At 38.5% G+C, this 13,746-nt stretch overlaps 1 protein-coding gene across 2 annotated transcripts in view; it reads left to right on the top strand.

Moving 5' to 3' along the window:
- Window positions 1-13,284, top strand: part of gpr143 (G protein-coupled receptor 143) — a 19,134-nt gene extending 5,850 nt beyond the window's left edge. The window contains exons 3-11 of one of the 2 annotated variants that reach the window (XM_015048961.1): window positions 1,779-2,040; window positions 5,565-5,674; window positions 7,323-7,417; window positions 7,789-7,881; window positions 9,240-9,349; window positions 9,462-9,570; window positions 10,358-10,475; window positions 10,570-10,825; window positions 11,897-13,284. In XM_015048961.1, the coding sequence (XP_014904447.1) occupies window positions 1,785-2,040; window positions 5,565-5,674; window positions 7,323-7,417; window positions 7,789-7,881; window positions 9,240-9,349; window positions 9,462-9,570; window positions 10,358-10,475; window positions 10,570-10,825; window positions 11,897-11,994 (1,245 nt within the window). In that variant the 5' untranslated portion in view covers window positions 1,779-1,784 and the 3' untranslated portion in view covers window positions 11,995-13,284. Of the gene's footprint in view, window positions 1-1,687; window positions 2,041-5,564; window positions 5,675-7,322; window positions 7,418-7,788; window positions 7,882-9,239; window positions 9,350-9,461; window positions 9,571-10,357; window positions 10,476-10,569; window positions 10,826-11,896 lie in introns of those variants that run through there. The other variant, XM_015048962.1, reaches the window with a different exon arrangement.
- Window positions 13,285-13,746: the final 462 nt, after the last annotated feature.

Below are 13,746 nucleotides of genomic sequence, written 5' to 3'. Positions count from 1 at the left end.
AGGGAGGGGGGAGGGCGGGGGAAGAAAAACCAAGCAGCTGCAGAAAAACAAAGAGTATAGACTTTACTTCCTGAGGGTCTTCATGGAAAAAAAAAAGAAAAACATGTTCCACAAAAGCTGCTTTTAGCCTTTTACCACACTCCATTGAGAGTGCACTGACTTACTGCATGGTTCAGCAGCTTCCCAACCCCAGAGAGGAAGGCAGAGAAACTGATTGGCTACATATATAGAGTTTTTTTTTTCTTTTAATTATAGTTTACATCTAACTATTAAATTCTGTATTTAATTGTATGTTTTACTGAGCCAAATTGCATAATTCTTGTTGTTACTCAATTGGAATGATAGTGACCACATCCCATCCTGTCTTATTGCAAATATTGGGTCAGAAATATGACCAAATATTTCTTTAATCTAACTCGGTATGCTGCGTCAGACCCATAAACCAAACTTTTTGTGTTAAATCCGCCTAGATCTGGAACCTTAATTGTTTTTAACCCAGCAGTTTTTAGAGTGTATTAACAAAAAAAACCATTCAGTTCCTAACAGGAAGTGATGCAGGCGCATGTCTGGGCTTGAAATGTACAGTTGTCAGATACCAGGCATGCTTTATTTAGCCAAACACTACAAGACGATACAGAATACATGAGCCTTTATGAAGCTTAGGTGAGGAAGGCATTCGGTTAAAATGTACGTCTTCCCAATAAAGTATTTATGTCCACTAAACAATACAAGGTTTTCATCTTAAAATCCTCTAAAAAAAAATGTGTCATCACATTCAGCTCTTTTAACTCTAATTGTACTTAAATTAGAACTCACTTAATTGTTAGAGAGTGCATTTGTGTGTAATTTAATCGAATCGTTATAAAATATAAACTAGAACATTTTCAGGAGCAATGTTCAAGTCCTCATCTGATGATAGGAGGAGTGTTTAGCACAGCTGCAGATCTACTAATCAACGGTCATCCACTTAAAGTGACAACCTGAGCATGAAGTACAAATAATCAGATGCCCCACAAGCCATGTAGGGTACACAGCAAACTGATCTGGTATAATACAACATGAGGTCATACCCTGGCACATGACCACTGAAACATGGTGGTGGCAGTATCATGCCGGGAAGATGCCTTTACTTTAAAAGGGAGGGGACGAACTAAAGACTTGAGATTTTTGGTCTGAGCCGTGTTTACCTTTCAGCAGGTTGGCACTAAACATTCAGCTGTGAATACAACCAAACTGTTTAGATCACATGTTAGAATGGCCCAGTCAAAGTGCAGCCGCCTGGAGAAAATTCATAATTTAAAGGACGCTGTGCAGATTCTTGTGACTTATTTATGTTTTTAATGCGTGCACTGATAAAGTTGGGTTTCACTTTTGCGACAGCTTTACTCCATTTGAAGTTTGATGTTATTATTTGACCTTTTTCCCCCCTACATTAGTGTGAACGTGGAGAGCAGGGGTGGGGGGGGGGGGGGGGAAACAAAGAATAAAAAAAAACGCTTTAAGTCTGCTTCTGCCGGCTGACATAATCAGTCTCTTTCATACAACAGCCCTTTTGTCGGCGCCTTGCATTGTGCGGCAGACTTAAGCTACAAGTTCAGGGATTAAACAGAAGCACATGATGATTCAACCCCGTGATTTGTCGAGGAGAGCTGCCTCATGGACTCAGTCATTTCCTTTTTCTTTTCCTTTCCCCTTCTTCTTCTTCTCCTTCTTCTTCCTCCTCCTCCGAACACCGTCTTCTCCTCTCCCTCCTTCTCCTCCCCTGCATCGCCCCGCAGTCCCTGATGGCTTCCCCGCGGCTGGAGACGTTCTGCTGCCCGAACCGGGACGCTGCCACGGAGTTCGCAGTCTCCTTCCAGCCCGTCCTGTTCGGGGCTCTGAGTCTGGGCAGCGCCGCTCTGAGCCTCGTGTTCGCTGTTCTGCAGGTTCTGCCGAAGCGCAAAGGATACAGGAGACTGGGACAGTACCCTCTGCCGAGGCCCGCCTCCTCCTCCAGAGTATTGTTCATCGTCAGTATATGTGACATACTGGGATGCACAGGTAAACAAATCAATCATCAAAAGCAGCCGATTTAGTTTGGTTTTCTTCATATCTTTTTTCTCCTTTTTTAGTCAAAGAAAAAAAGGGGGTGGTGGTGAATGAGCTGTTTTTTTTTGTTTGTTTTTTGTTTTTTTCACAGCGTGGTTCTGGGTTTGATTACGCACATGAATAGTTTCTTTTAACCCCTTTGTTGCTCAACACACAAAAAAAAAAGAGCATTTGAAAACTTTTGTATATTACCCTTATAATTAAGTTGAAATTGTGACTAATTAGTCACAATCTAGAGGGTCTGAGGATATTTACTTTAAATTTTTCCTCATCAGAAATAAGCTATGGAAAAACTGGGCAATCAACAGGAGAGAGGAGGGAAACAGGTCGCTAGTCCATCGAAAATAATCTGAGCAAAAAAAGAATGAAAGAAAAGAAAAACAACAATAGAACAAAAGAAAAATTGTAATTAAATCCGCTGGGTTTTTTTTTTTTTATTTTTTGTTTGTTTGTTTGTTTTTTTGATTGGTCAAAAACCGATGGAGTAAATTATATACTTTTAGGAAGTTAGATTTTTTGCCTCTTTTTATTATTTTAAAAGAAATATGTAGAAAATATTTGTTTGCAGCAAAGTATATATTTTTTTATGTACAAAAAATATATTTATTCCAAAATTGGTACCATATTTGTCAACCATCATATATGCCAGTAGTGGGCGCTGTTTCGTCCAAATACTTCAAAAGCGCTGTACTACCTACATGTTTGAGTTTCCAATACATTTTCTTAAGAGCACACTTGTTAAGTAAAGAATTTAAAATGGATAAAGCGGTTTTTAAGACTTTGATTTTGAAAATCCCCCTCTCCGGATATACATACACAAATTAAGATGTGCAGGATTTCAGAACATGAAGCAATTAGAGATTGGTTTCATTTAAGAACATTTTATTTAGGTATTAAGAGGATTCCAAACCAAGTGTAAACTCGGGCTCATCATCCTTTTTGATAACAAACCAGTAAAGTGGCTTATATGTTTACATTTTATATTCTGAAACAATGATCAAATAAAATGGTTTCTATTTGTTTGTTGTTTGTTCTTCATTTCTGAATTTGGAAGAAATCTAGTCTGCTTAAAATCCAAAAAATCAACTAAAAAAGTGTAAGATGAGAACCTTTTGAGAAATAATAGTAATAATAATAATAATAATAATAATCTTGCCATGCTTGTAAAAATTATAAAAGCTGCAAATAAACTCAACATAAATGCGTTCTGACACCATTTCAATGTGTTAAATCAGCAAAGACTATTCTTTCCTCTGGAGACAATTTGGCAACATTTGTTAAAAATTAATACTATATATAATAACATTCCATTTGCCACAGGCCGTGTAGGGTAGACAGCTAACCGATCTGGTATAACATAATATACCAGTGTTTATTGCTGTAGATGCTCTTTGAATGAGTCACAGCTTTTTTTTTTGTGGTTTTTTTTTTTTTTTTTTTTAACAACAGGGATTTGCCACTAATACGTTCAAAATGTTTAGATTTCTGTTGGATTTCACACTTAGGGTACGCTGCCTGCCAAGGAGGATGGAAATGTGTTTCCAACGTGCATTTAAAACTGAGCGAGTGTAACGATATTACTTCCTTCAGGAATAAATAATCTGATCCTGAACCCGTATCTCTGATCGGCAGTTGTAAAAATGAAATATTCTCTCACTTAGTGCTGCAGAGGCTGTGAACTCCGTGTTTTTGTAGTAGTTTATATACGTCTGTTAATCATTTCTTTTACAGGCAGCCAAACCCACCTGCTGCTCCCTCTGTATTATGAGTACCTGTTGTGGAAACTCCATTCACATATTGGATGAAGCTGGAAAAGCAGTAAAACTCGGCTTTCCTATTGCCATCATAGATATAAACATTATTAGATTTCCATGAGGTCAGATTTACGGCGAGTCCCTGCAGAGTGGCTGAGGAGCTGCAGATTGCAAAACCCAGCAGAAAAAAAAAAAAGATACATAAATAAAACAGTTAAAGTTAATGCTGTGTTTCACCAGAATCCCTTTGGAAATGTTGACAAAATGAAGAGGCAATTTAAATTTAACTTGTAAATAAAGAGGGAGCAATGAAGACTGGCAAATTTTGACCAATTCCATCCTAGATATTTATACATTTTCTTTCCAAATCAAATTTTCTTTTTGCTTTATAAAGACACGAGTCATGAGCTTCTAAACAGCAAATCGTGTTCAGTCGCAAATATATATTTAAAAAAAAAAAAACATTTTTGCTGCAATTTTATTACAGATTTTATGTATTGCTTTTTAACGAAGACTTAGCCAAAATATATTTAACTGTATTTTCTCAAATATGACCATTTCTGTCCATTCTTCTCTTTAGTTGATATTGGCTAGTTAATAAGCTGGATCATCTGCTCTGCTTGCTGGTCTGGAGTTTGCTGCTTAACGTAGCTTTACTTTTATAAAAGTGACGGCTGACACTGCTTTCATTTCGGTGCCATGTCTGTCCTTGAATTTTGTGACCAGGACTGATCCGGACTGCAAACTGTGAGTCTGTATCAGAAAGTTAGGGACGTACACAACTAGTCATTCATGCTGGATCTTGAGATCAAATCCCTCATGTGGTTTTGCCTATTTATTATTACCAAACCTGGTGAAATCCTGGATAAAATTAACTGTATTTAGAGATACAGGAAATTTAAAATTTTTTAACCAAATTAAGCCCAATTCCAACCTAAGCATCCATGTTATTTTAGATTTCTTTTCAGCACAAAAATGCGTGTAAGAATCAATTTTTTAGGCTTCCTGGACAGGGGGAAAAAAAAGAAGCTCTCAATCCAATGCTTTCATGCAAAAGTCATCATTCTCTCATGTGAGCAATAAAATGATTAATTATACTTGATTTTATTTATTTATTTATTTTTTTTAAATACGGCCCTATCCTGGAATCATTTAGGATTTCAAATATAGGTGCTAATACCTTGACTTTTACTAAAGCTTATCACACCAGGAGACTCCGACCTTTATGTCTTTGGTCCAAGCTGTTGCTCAGCATGCAGAGGAAGCACAGCTCTCTGACACCTGAACTGCTCATCCATCACTTTTCCTGGCAAGAAGACGAGCAGGTGAAGTCATGTGTTTCCACGTCCGGCGAGATCCAGTCACCGCTGTGGAATTAGAGCGGCACACAGACGAAACATGGAGCCGCGTGCCTTCTGCGTTGCGTGGAAGTTCCAGGAGACCTCCTTATTTTTTTTATTTTTTTCCAGTTTTGCGAAGGAAATGGAAACACCCCCAATAAAATACATCCGCTAGAAAGCTCATATTTCCATGATGTTAAGCTGCTATTAAAAGGACTCCCTGACTGACAGTAATTAATCCAAGCAGTAAACCAAAACAGCTAAGAAAAGCAAACACGTGTTGAAACGCTAATTAAAGCCAGGTAATTTCCACATGGGCCCTTTGTGTTTACTCCTCTTTCCTCCTCCAGTTTAAGATTCAATGTGACTCTCTCTGTTTCAGGGATCATCGTCAGGTCCTCTGTGTGGCTGGGTCTGCCGAGCATCGTCGAAGGCATCTCGGTGACCAACAACACGGACGTGTTGCCAGAGGCCTTCTGTGTTGGCAGCGCAGTAAGTGTAAAAGATGCTCCTTTAAACAATTTAATGTGGTCAAGCAGCTCGGTTACACTGGAAGCCACACGTCTTGTCTTTGGTTTATGCTTGAAAGATTACAAGGGAGGGTTTTTGTTTGTTTTTTTGTTTTTTTTTCTTTTTATAATCACGCATGATTCTGGAAAATGTAGATGTCACGGGAGGTCATTTGCTCGAATCGAATCAGAGCTCAGTAAGTAAATTAAGTAAATGGGAGAAAATTGCGTCTCGGATTGTAACTTTGAACAGACTCCGGCTTCCATGAGACTCTTATGGCGTGATTATCTCGAGTGAACACATCACCGTTTTAAAGCATTAACACAAAATGTACAGGACAGTGTAATCTATCAGAATCAATCAGCAGGGTGAATTCTTGGCGTTCTGATGAGAACTCTCTGTTGTGTATGAGATTTCTGTATTTTTATCAACATTATAATTTATTTAAAAACAAGAGAGCGTCAGATTTAGAAAAAAAATTGCTAGTAACCAATGGTACAAAAATATTATGTTATTATATTCAGGATAAATTTACCAAAAAAAATTCTCTGATGACTAAATAGTAATTTTAAAAAAACAAAGATATCACACCAACACGACTTTACACACCAATTAAAAGGGGAAGTTTCAACTTTGGATTAAAAGTATTAATTATAAGAATTACCAGGAGCTTATGAGGTTCTCTTGAATGCCTAAAGGAAGAGGCTTTGAACCCAATTTTGACTCCTAATATCCACTTTAATCTCAGAGTGGAGAGAAAAAGATACCAGGACCAGGACTGGTTAATCAGCCGAGGGACGATTAACCAGTCAAGAACTGAGAAGCGAGAGCGTCTGTCCTATTACGATACAGCCGGTTGAAAAAAATGCATTGTACTTGTTTTCGTAAAGCAATTCATTTCGACTCAGTAGCCTCTCTAAAACTATCTCACAAGGCAAGAGTCGTTTCTTTATGCTGCGATTTTCACATTCAAAGATATAAAACTGAAATCATTCCACTCAATAAAAGATTAGTTTAAACTTTATATTTCAAGATCTGGCCAATGGTGGATTGTTTTTCATTTTCTAAATGAACCAAATAACATGATCAATTGGTCAAGGTTATAAAAACACTCACGTTTGTGAGACACTGGGACTCCACCTGTGGAAATTTGTTCGGCTAGATCTAAAGTCTGACGGGAGCTGGAGAGGAGCACTTAGATGAAAATTCAAATCGGAGGTGGTTAATTGTTTGGTCGATCTGCACTGGTGGCCATCCAGCAGTCAGCTGTGTAGCAGACATGCTAGCAGTGTTAGCTTGACAGCATCTGCTGTTCTGTTTTAGCTTCCAGGCAGAGAATGTCTAAATGTCCAGAATGGGAAGTGTTTCCAAACAACCAAATATTTCTCTCTTGGGCACAACGGGGGGGAAAAAAATGCGTAAGCAACAAGTGGGGGTGGGGCAGTGTTGTGTGAAAAAAGCAGACTAAACCTCATAACCTTTATGAAGGGCAGGTTTATCAGTACCTTTTTTAAACATTGGCGTGCTCAGGCCTACTTGGTTCATGGCTAGTTGCCACCAAATACAACAGATTTTGTGGTTTTGTAAACCACAAATTTTGCTGGTAATCATCCATTTCATTGTGCTGCAGATGTGGATCCAGCTCTTCTTCAGCGCTTCGTTTTGGTGGACCTTCTGCTACGCCGTGGACGTCTTTCTGGTGGTGAAAACCTCCGCTGGGATCAGGTTCTTTTGAGCTTCGCTTCTCCTCCTCCGCAGTTCACTGTTACCTCAAACCTTCCTCCTGTAGAAGACAGGATGACGCGAAAAAAAAAAAAAAATCCAAAACTGAGAAGAACCCATTTAGTTTCAGCTCTATGTGTAAGATGCTTTTTTTTTTTTGGTCCCTTTTTCTCACTCCTGGCTCAGAGTGAGGAGTTGTTTGATGACACAATAATAGCTGTTCATGTTCCTCTACTCTTCCTGTCAAAGTGGCATGTTTGTTTCTTTTTTTTTGAGAAGAGAGGAAAAACAAAATACCATCCACAAGAAACAGATCTGTAGCTTGTGCTGCTGTGAGTCCGAGTCTCATGACTTTCTCTCCCCCCCCCCATCAGCACCATTGTCCTCTACCACATGATTACGTGGGGTCTGGCTGTGCTGCTGTGTGTTGAAGGAGTGGCCATGCTCTACTACCCATCCATCTCTGAGTAAGATACTTTTCTGTTTTCCTGAAGGTAAATCAAAATCCCCTTTCAGTGTCGCAGCTGAAAGCCATGAGAATCGTTTATCAAACAATCTTTCTATCCTGGAGAACAATAAAGTTATTGATGATCCAGGATGTTTTTTTTCCTAATCTTTTTTTTTTTTTTTTCCACACAAACTGCTTTTGCATAAAATGACGGCAGTGACATTCTGATGGCAGCATAAGGGAAAGATTTCACAGCTCTGGTTTTATTGGATTTCTCCAGTTGATCAGAGTTTAAACAGATTTAAATCTTACTGGGGATGTTTTTTTTTTTTTTTTAGTGGCTGACATCATAGGATCTAAAAATGGAGCTAAAATTTAGGGTGACGGCAAGAAGGTCTTCCAACCTCGCAAAACTTGATGTTCGTCGCAAAAGATAAATCATCGGTGGAAGAATGCACAATTCTGCTCAGTAATTACAGAAAAAAGTGAATTCCCGAAATGTCAATAAATATTTTTCTACTGAATGTTGAGGAACAGGAAAAAAAAAAAAAGAAAAAACATTGTGGCATGCCGTTTTCCAATAAAAAGTAAATAAAACCAGATTTTTCTTCTTCTTCCCAAAATAAAACTGGTGTAGAATCTCGTTCATGCAGGATTTCTGAAGGAGCCTTTTTGAAAAACGGTCAGTTGCCTCAGGGATAAACTGGGGATTTTTCCAAAAGATCTTTTCTTCTTACATTATTTTATTATCTTTGAGAGATGCCTGATGAAATGGAATAATTCTAAATCTAAATCTGACGGGGCCTGAATGAAATTAGGCTCACCTACCTCTTTAGATTAGATTATTGCCCTAATAACAAGATTCTTGTAAATCAAGAGCATCTCAGTTTTTTTAGGCAGTTCTTTAGAAACCAGGTAATATTTTTGACCGTTCGTCATCACTTCATTTCAAATAGCCGATTTGTAATCGCTCTCATCATTTAGGGAATATTTCTGGGGACAAATTAGTGGATTATTATAAATAATATGTATAATTTTTTTATTATTGGATAAATATTATGGTTTTTACCTCTTTTAACAAATCAACTGTTGACTGACTAGACTGTACAGCCTTGAGTTAGAATCATATATATTTCTATAGCACATTGCATTTCTACTGCATTTGATGTGTGGTTTTTGTCCACTGCTTCTTACCAGAATGTCACCGGAGTCATTTTATTCAGATTTTTTATTTTTTTTTCTGTATCGATATTTTGTTTTTCAATTTGTGTTTCTGTGTACAACATGTTATTATTCTGGAAGCAGCTTAAATGCAACTTGTCAAAACGAATTATTTATCCCACTGCTGAATAAATCATGTTCCATCTCCTTGTGCAGCTGCGAACAAGGCCTCCAGCACGCTGTTCCCCACTACATCACCACATACGCCCCCATGCTGCTCGTCCTCATAGCCAACCCCGTGTTCTTCAGTCGGACCGTATCTGCAGGTCGGTTCACCTCTGCCAATTCAATTTCGCACACGTGGCAGTGCATCGCAACATGTTTGCAAGAAAAAAAAGAAAAATCAAAAATAAAGGCGACCTTCTGATCTCTCCGCAGTGACATCTTTATTGAAAGGACGACAAGGAATCTACACAGAAAATGAGAGACGGCTGGCTAACGAGATTAAAATCCGCTTCTTTAAAATAATGCTCGTGTTCTTTGTTTGGCAAGTTACGGCTCCACTCAGATTTTCTCCTCTGTATGTTTAAATGAACATTGTACGGTTGTCTTCAAATATTTCCCCCTCCCCAAACTTTTGCTCAGTTTATGTAAGTAGCACCAAATTACAACAAATATCTTTTGAAGACGCTTCAGTTCCTCTTCGGTTACATAGAAACAGCTGCAGTTCGGAGTTAATTGACTTCGGCTCATTTCATTTCAATCCAATCCAGTTATCCAGTCACATTCAGTTCCAACAGCATACATTCCAAATCCAACTCCCCCAAATAGAAGGGGTGAATAGTTTGTTTTTCTGTCAGCAGCTCGCATTATATTGACCCAAAGATACAGTCTTGCTTTGTAATCATGTTCCTTTAGGGTTTTAAAGCGTACAAGTGGGCAGAATTACAGTATTAGCGTGGTTATTATTAGCTGGTACAACTAGCAAAGCCCACTTGCAACTAAAAGTCACCAAACGTCGGTGCGCTGTGTTTTCCCACCTCTGTGTTTTTCTCTTCCTAGAGAAGTTTAAACACAGCACAGTCCTCTGCTTTCCAAATATTGTTTTCCTGCTTTAATGATTGTTAAAAACTACACATTTTCACAAATACTTTTTGCTGTAAAAAAAAAAAATCCTGCTGATGTATTTAGAGTTAAATGATGCAAAATTGTTAAATTGATTAGAACACGTTCCATAATCCTTGTTGGTAATTTGTTTTATGTCGAATGTCTCTTTGTAAGATTGGATTTTCTTTCACGTTGATGCATTTTTATTATTATTATTTTTTTTTTAGCTGGGCTCCAAATATCATCAATGAGTGCCTTCTCTTCTACCTGGAGATGCAGCCAAATATCACCGACAACAGTCTGAGAAACATCAGGAACGCAGCCCTCACCACATGGTTCATCATGGTTGGTTGAATGGCAAGACTAGACGCAGATAGCTCACCCTTTTCTACGACCATTTCATGACTTTTATTCACTTTTGCATCATACTTCTTTTCAGGGCATTCTGAACCCGATGCAGGCTTTCCTCAACACCCTGGCCTTCCACGGCTGGACGGGTTGGGACGTGGACCTCAACCCGCAGCGGAGCAGGGAGCTGGCCTGGGACTCGGGCTCCACCTCGGGGCCGAACGCGGCCGGACAAAACCCGGTGGTGGGAACGACTCTGCTGTACCAGAGTCACGTTCAGGAAGTGCAGAAGAACACGATAGGAAACGGACAGCAGCACTCGGACGCCATCAGTGTCCTCTCTGAAGGTAATTGGCTTGCCAGTGGCGCAAGCAGCTCGCCAGTATATCAGGGCTGGTGATGCGCATCGTGTGCACGCACCTTCACAACACGCACTTCTACCGCAAACATCCTCGCTTAGAGAACGAGGATGGACCTCGTTAGACTTTAGCGATCCTCACCAGAACAAAAGACAGTAGTTACATTTTTTATTTTATTTTCTTTTTTTACATCATCAGTGTTGTTGATGACCTCTGTTATGCAACGTCTATTTTTGACCTCAACGTAGAGCAGCTGTAGCGTGAAACTACACTCCTTGGGGATTTTATGGATTGTCTGTAAATAATGATCTGAAGTGGATGAAACATTAACGGTCTGTCTGGTATGTGGACACACAGCTGAGAGACGTGTTTGTTTATTGTGTAATTTGATCAGTGACTTTGTGACATTCCATTCAGGCTTGTTAAGCATCATTATTTACAGATAATCAGATGGTTAGCAGAGAGCAATGGGTGTTAAGGGGAAAATGGTAAATATGCACATAAGCAGGAAAAAATTCCCATCTCTGGAACTAATGTGGTCTAATGCAACAATCGTGTGATAAATATTTGTCAAGCTTGTATTGTTAACTTTCTGATTGGTTAAAAGAAAAAAAAGAAAGAAAGAAAAAAACCCTCCAGTGGAGGATGCGATGCAAAATCTGACTGACATTTAAGTGGTATAAACTGTTACCTACCACATTCAGGCATGTTTGTTGTATTGGACTGCATCAGTTTTTGCTATAGGCGTGCCTTGTGAACTTCCACTGTAGTGTATGCAAGTGTGAATCTACTGGAAACAATGCTATTTTCACTCCAACACTACAGTTCTTGTGTGTGCGCCTTGTCTTGTCACTAGCACTTCTGATATCTTTTAAAAAAATAAAGTTATTCATCTGAAGGACTTATGGTTTTCATTCATTCGCTGAACATCCAATGCAGTAACAGATAAAAAAATAATACTTGAATTTTAACTACGTTTCATGTAGGGTTTATATTGTGTAATACATTTTAAGTGTTATGTGCAGCAACGAGTAATCTGCCCCTATTTTGTCTTGCTAGGTTCAGAGTCTAGTACAGTTGAAATCCACATTTCCAGCGAGCTACAAGGGGACGTAGACGCTGACGGAGAGTCCTTGGAGAACTCTGTGAGACACTAGCTGGCCTCATCCACACTCCAACTCCCTCCCCTTTTACATTGTGTTAGTCTTTAGAAGTTAGACCTTGGTAGTTTTAAAGTGTTACGATGGCAACTGCTTTTGACAAAGCTGCTCTGTCACAATAGATTCCATTTTCTATTTTTAAGACTTTTTTTTTTTTTTTTTACCTCTGAACATGTTAAACCTTCAGCAGTATTTATAGGGTTTTTATTTTTTTTGCCGATCAGCTGAACAGCCCCAGCAGTATTATTATTTTTTTTTTTCTTGTAGCTGTAAAACTTGCAAAACAAACTGACATTTGTTTTGTTATCTAGTTACAGATTGACCTTTAGTGCTGGGAGGTTTTTTATTTTTTTTTCCCTTCCCCACAACGGGCAAATTCTCTCAGTTCAGTGCACTGATCTTGTAAAATGGATCCCATCAATAAGCCAAGACACTACAAGTTCTTTAAGCTTCTCAGTGTTTTTTTTTTATTTTTATAAAGGCTATTGTATTTCACACCATGAGTCTGTATTTTTGCACAAATCTATCGTATTAAATACCTTGTAGATTTGTTGCTTGCCATGAGTGGTTGTGAAAGACTGCATTGTAGAAGAGCTGAACATTTAATTATATTAGTTTGTAAACAAATCGAAAACCAACCTGAAGGATGGACCCTCGACCTTCCCATCGAGTTTCCGCACATTTCCCACGGTCAAGGTTTATTTAGAACCAACTACAAAGTATGAAAATAATATAAATATATGTATAAATACATATTTTGAAACTGGGAACAAACTACACAAGTGGTCTGACAGAAACAATTTGAAGAAACTTGAGGGGGGAAGGGGGAGAGCAGTTCTCATAGGTGAAATGTCAAAAATGTGTTTGTGTGCACTGCAACGTTCATAAGTTAGACAAAAGGACACAGGCATGCTGTCAAATATCAAAATATAGTAATTTATTTGAAACAATGAATGAATTCAAAGTTTTGTCTTGGAAACAGGTGACAGCAGCACCCTTGATCAAGGTACGAGAGAGAGAAAATAGCTGTCACCCTAATTTTTGGGGGGCTTCTTGGCATGCCAGTAATGATCACTCCCCCCCACAGACAGCATTCTCAGTCTGACACAGACAATAATGGCTCTCAGAAAAAAAAAAAAAAAAAAAAAAAAAAAAAAAAAAAAAAAGCTTTGCAACACCTTTTACAATCCAGTCATTAAAGACATTAAAATGAAAGAAAGAAAATAATAAACACCAGAGCACTTTCAACCAAAGCCAAGCAGTTGCTGAATCCACCATCACAAAAAGTGCACTTCATGTTAATGTAGCAGAAAATGCTAACAATGTGAAAGATCAATAACAAGAAGGCAAAAAGAAGAGGAATATTCTGGAGTATTGAATCGCCATCCACATCACAGGAATTTCAAATGACCAAACTTAACCAGGTGTAAAATAACAATAATAAAAAGGCTGTTTTGTTTCCAGCAGGACTTTTCTTTTTTTTTTTCTTTCCCCCCCCATGAACTCGACTATATCTGGTGGAAATGTTGTCCAAATAGTCAGTTGATAAATTCGCTTTAAAGTGCCACTGAGGAACTGTGATGATGCCAATCAAGCCATCATAACTCATTTAGGTCAGGGCGATTCTCTAACTAGTTGGATTTATTGGCAGAAAGGTGTCAAATAAGCTGAATCAGCAAACCAAGGAGACTGGTGACTATTCCCTCCCTTATTTTGGACAAGTTAAAACCTCTGAAGGCAACCAGCAAA

The sequence above is a fragment of the Poecilia latipinna genome, unplaced genomic scaffold (genome assembly GCF_001443285.1).
Source record: "Poecilia latipinna isolate Pla-1442-1.1 unplaced genomic scaffold, P_latipinna-1.0 Scaffold916, whole genome shotgun sequence".
In the NCBI taxonomy this organism is placed as follows: Eukaryota; Metazoa; Chordata; class Actinopteri; order Cyprinodontiformes; family Poeciliidae; genus Poecilia; species Poecilia latipinna.
The sequence above is the reverse complement of the archived record's forward strand: the minus strand, read 5'-3'. Positions and strand labels throughout refer to the sequence as shown.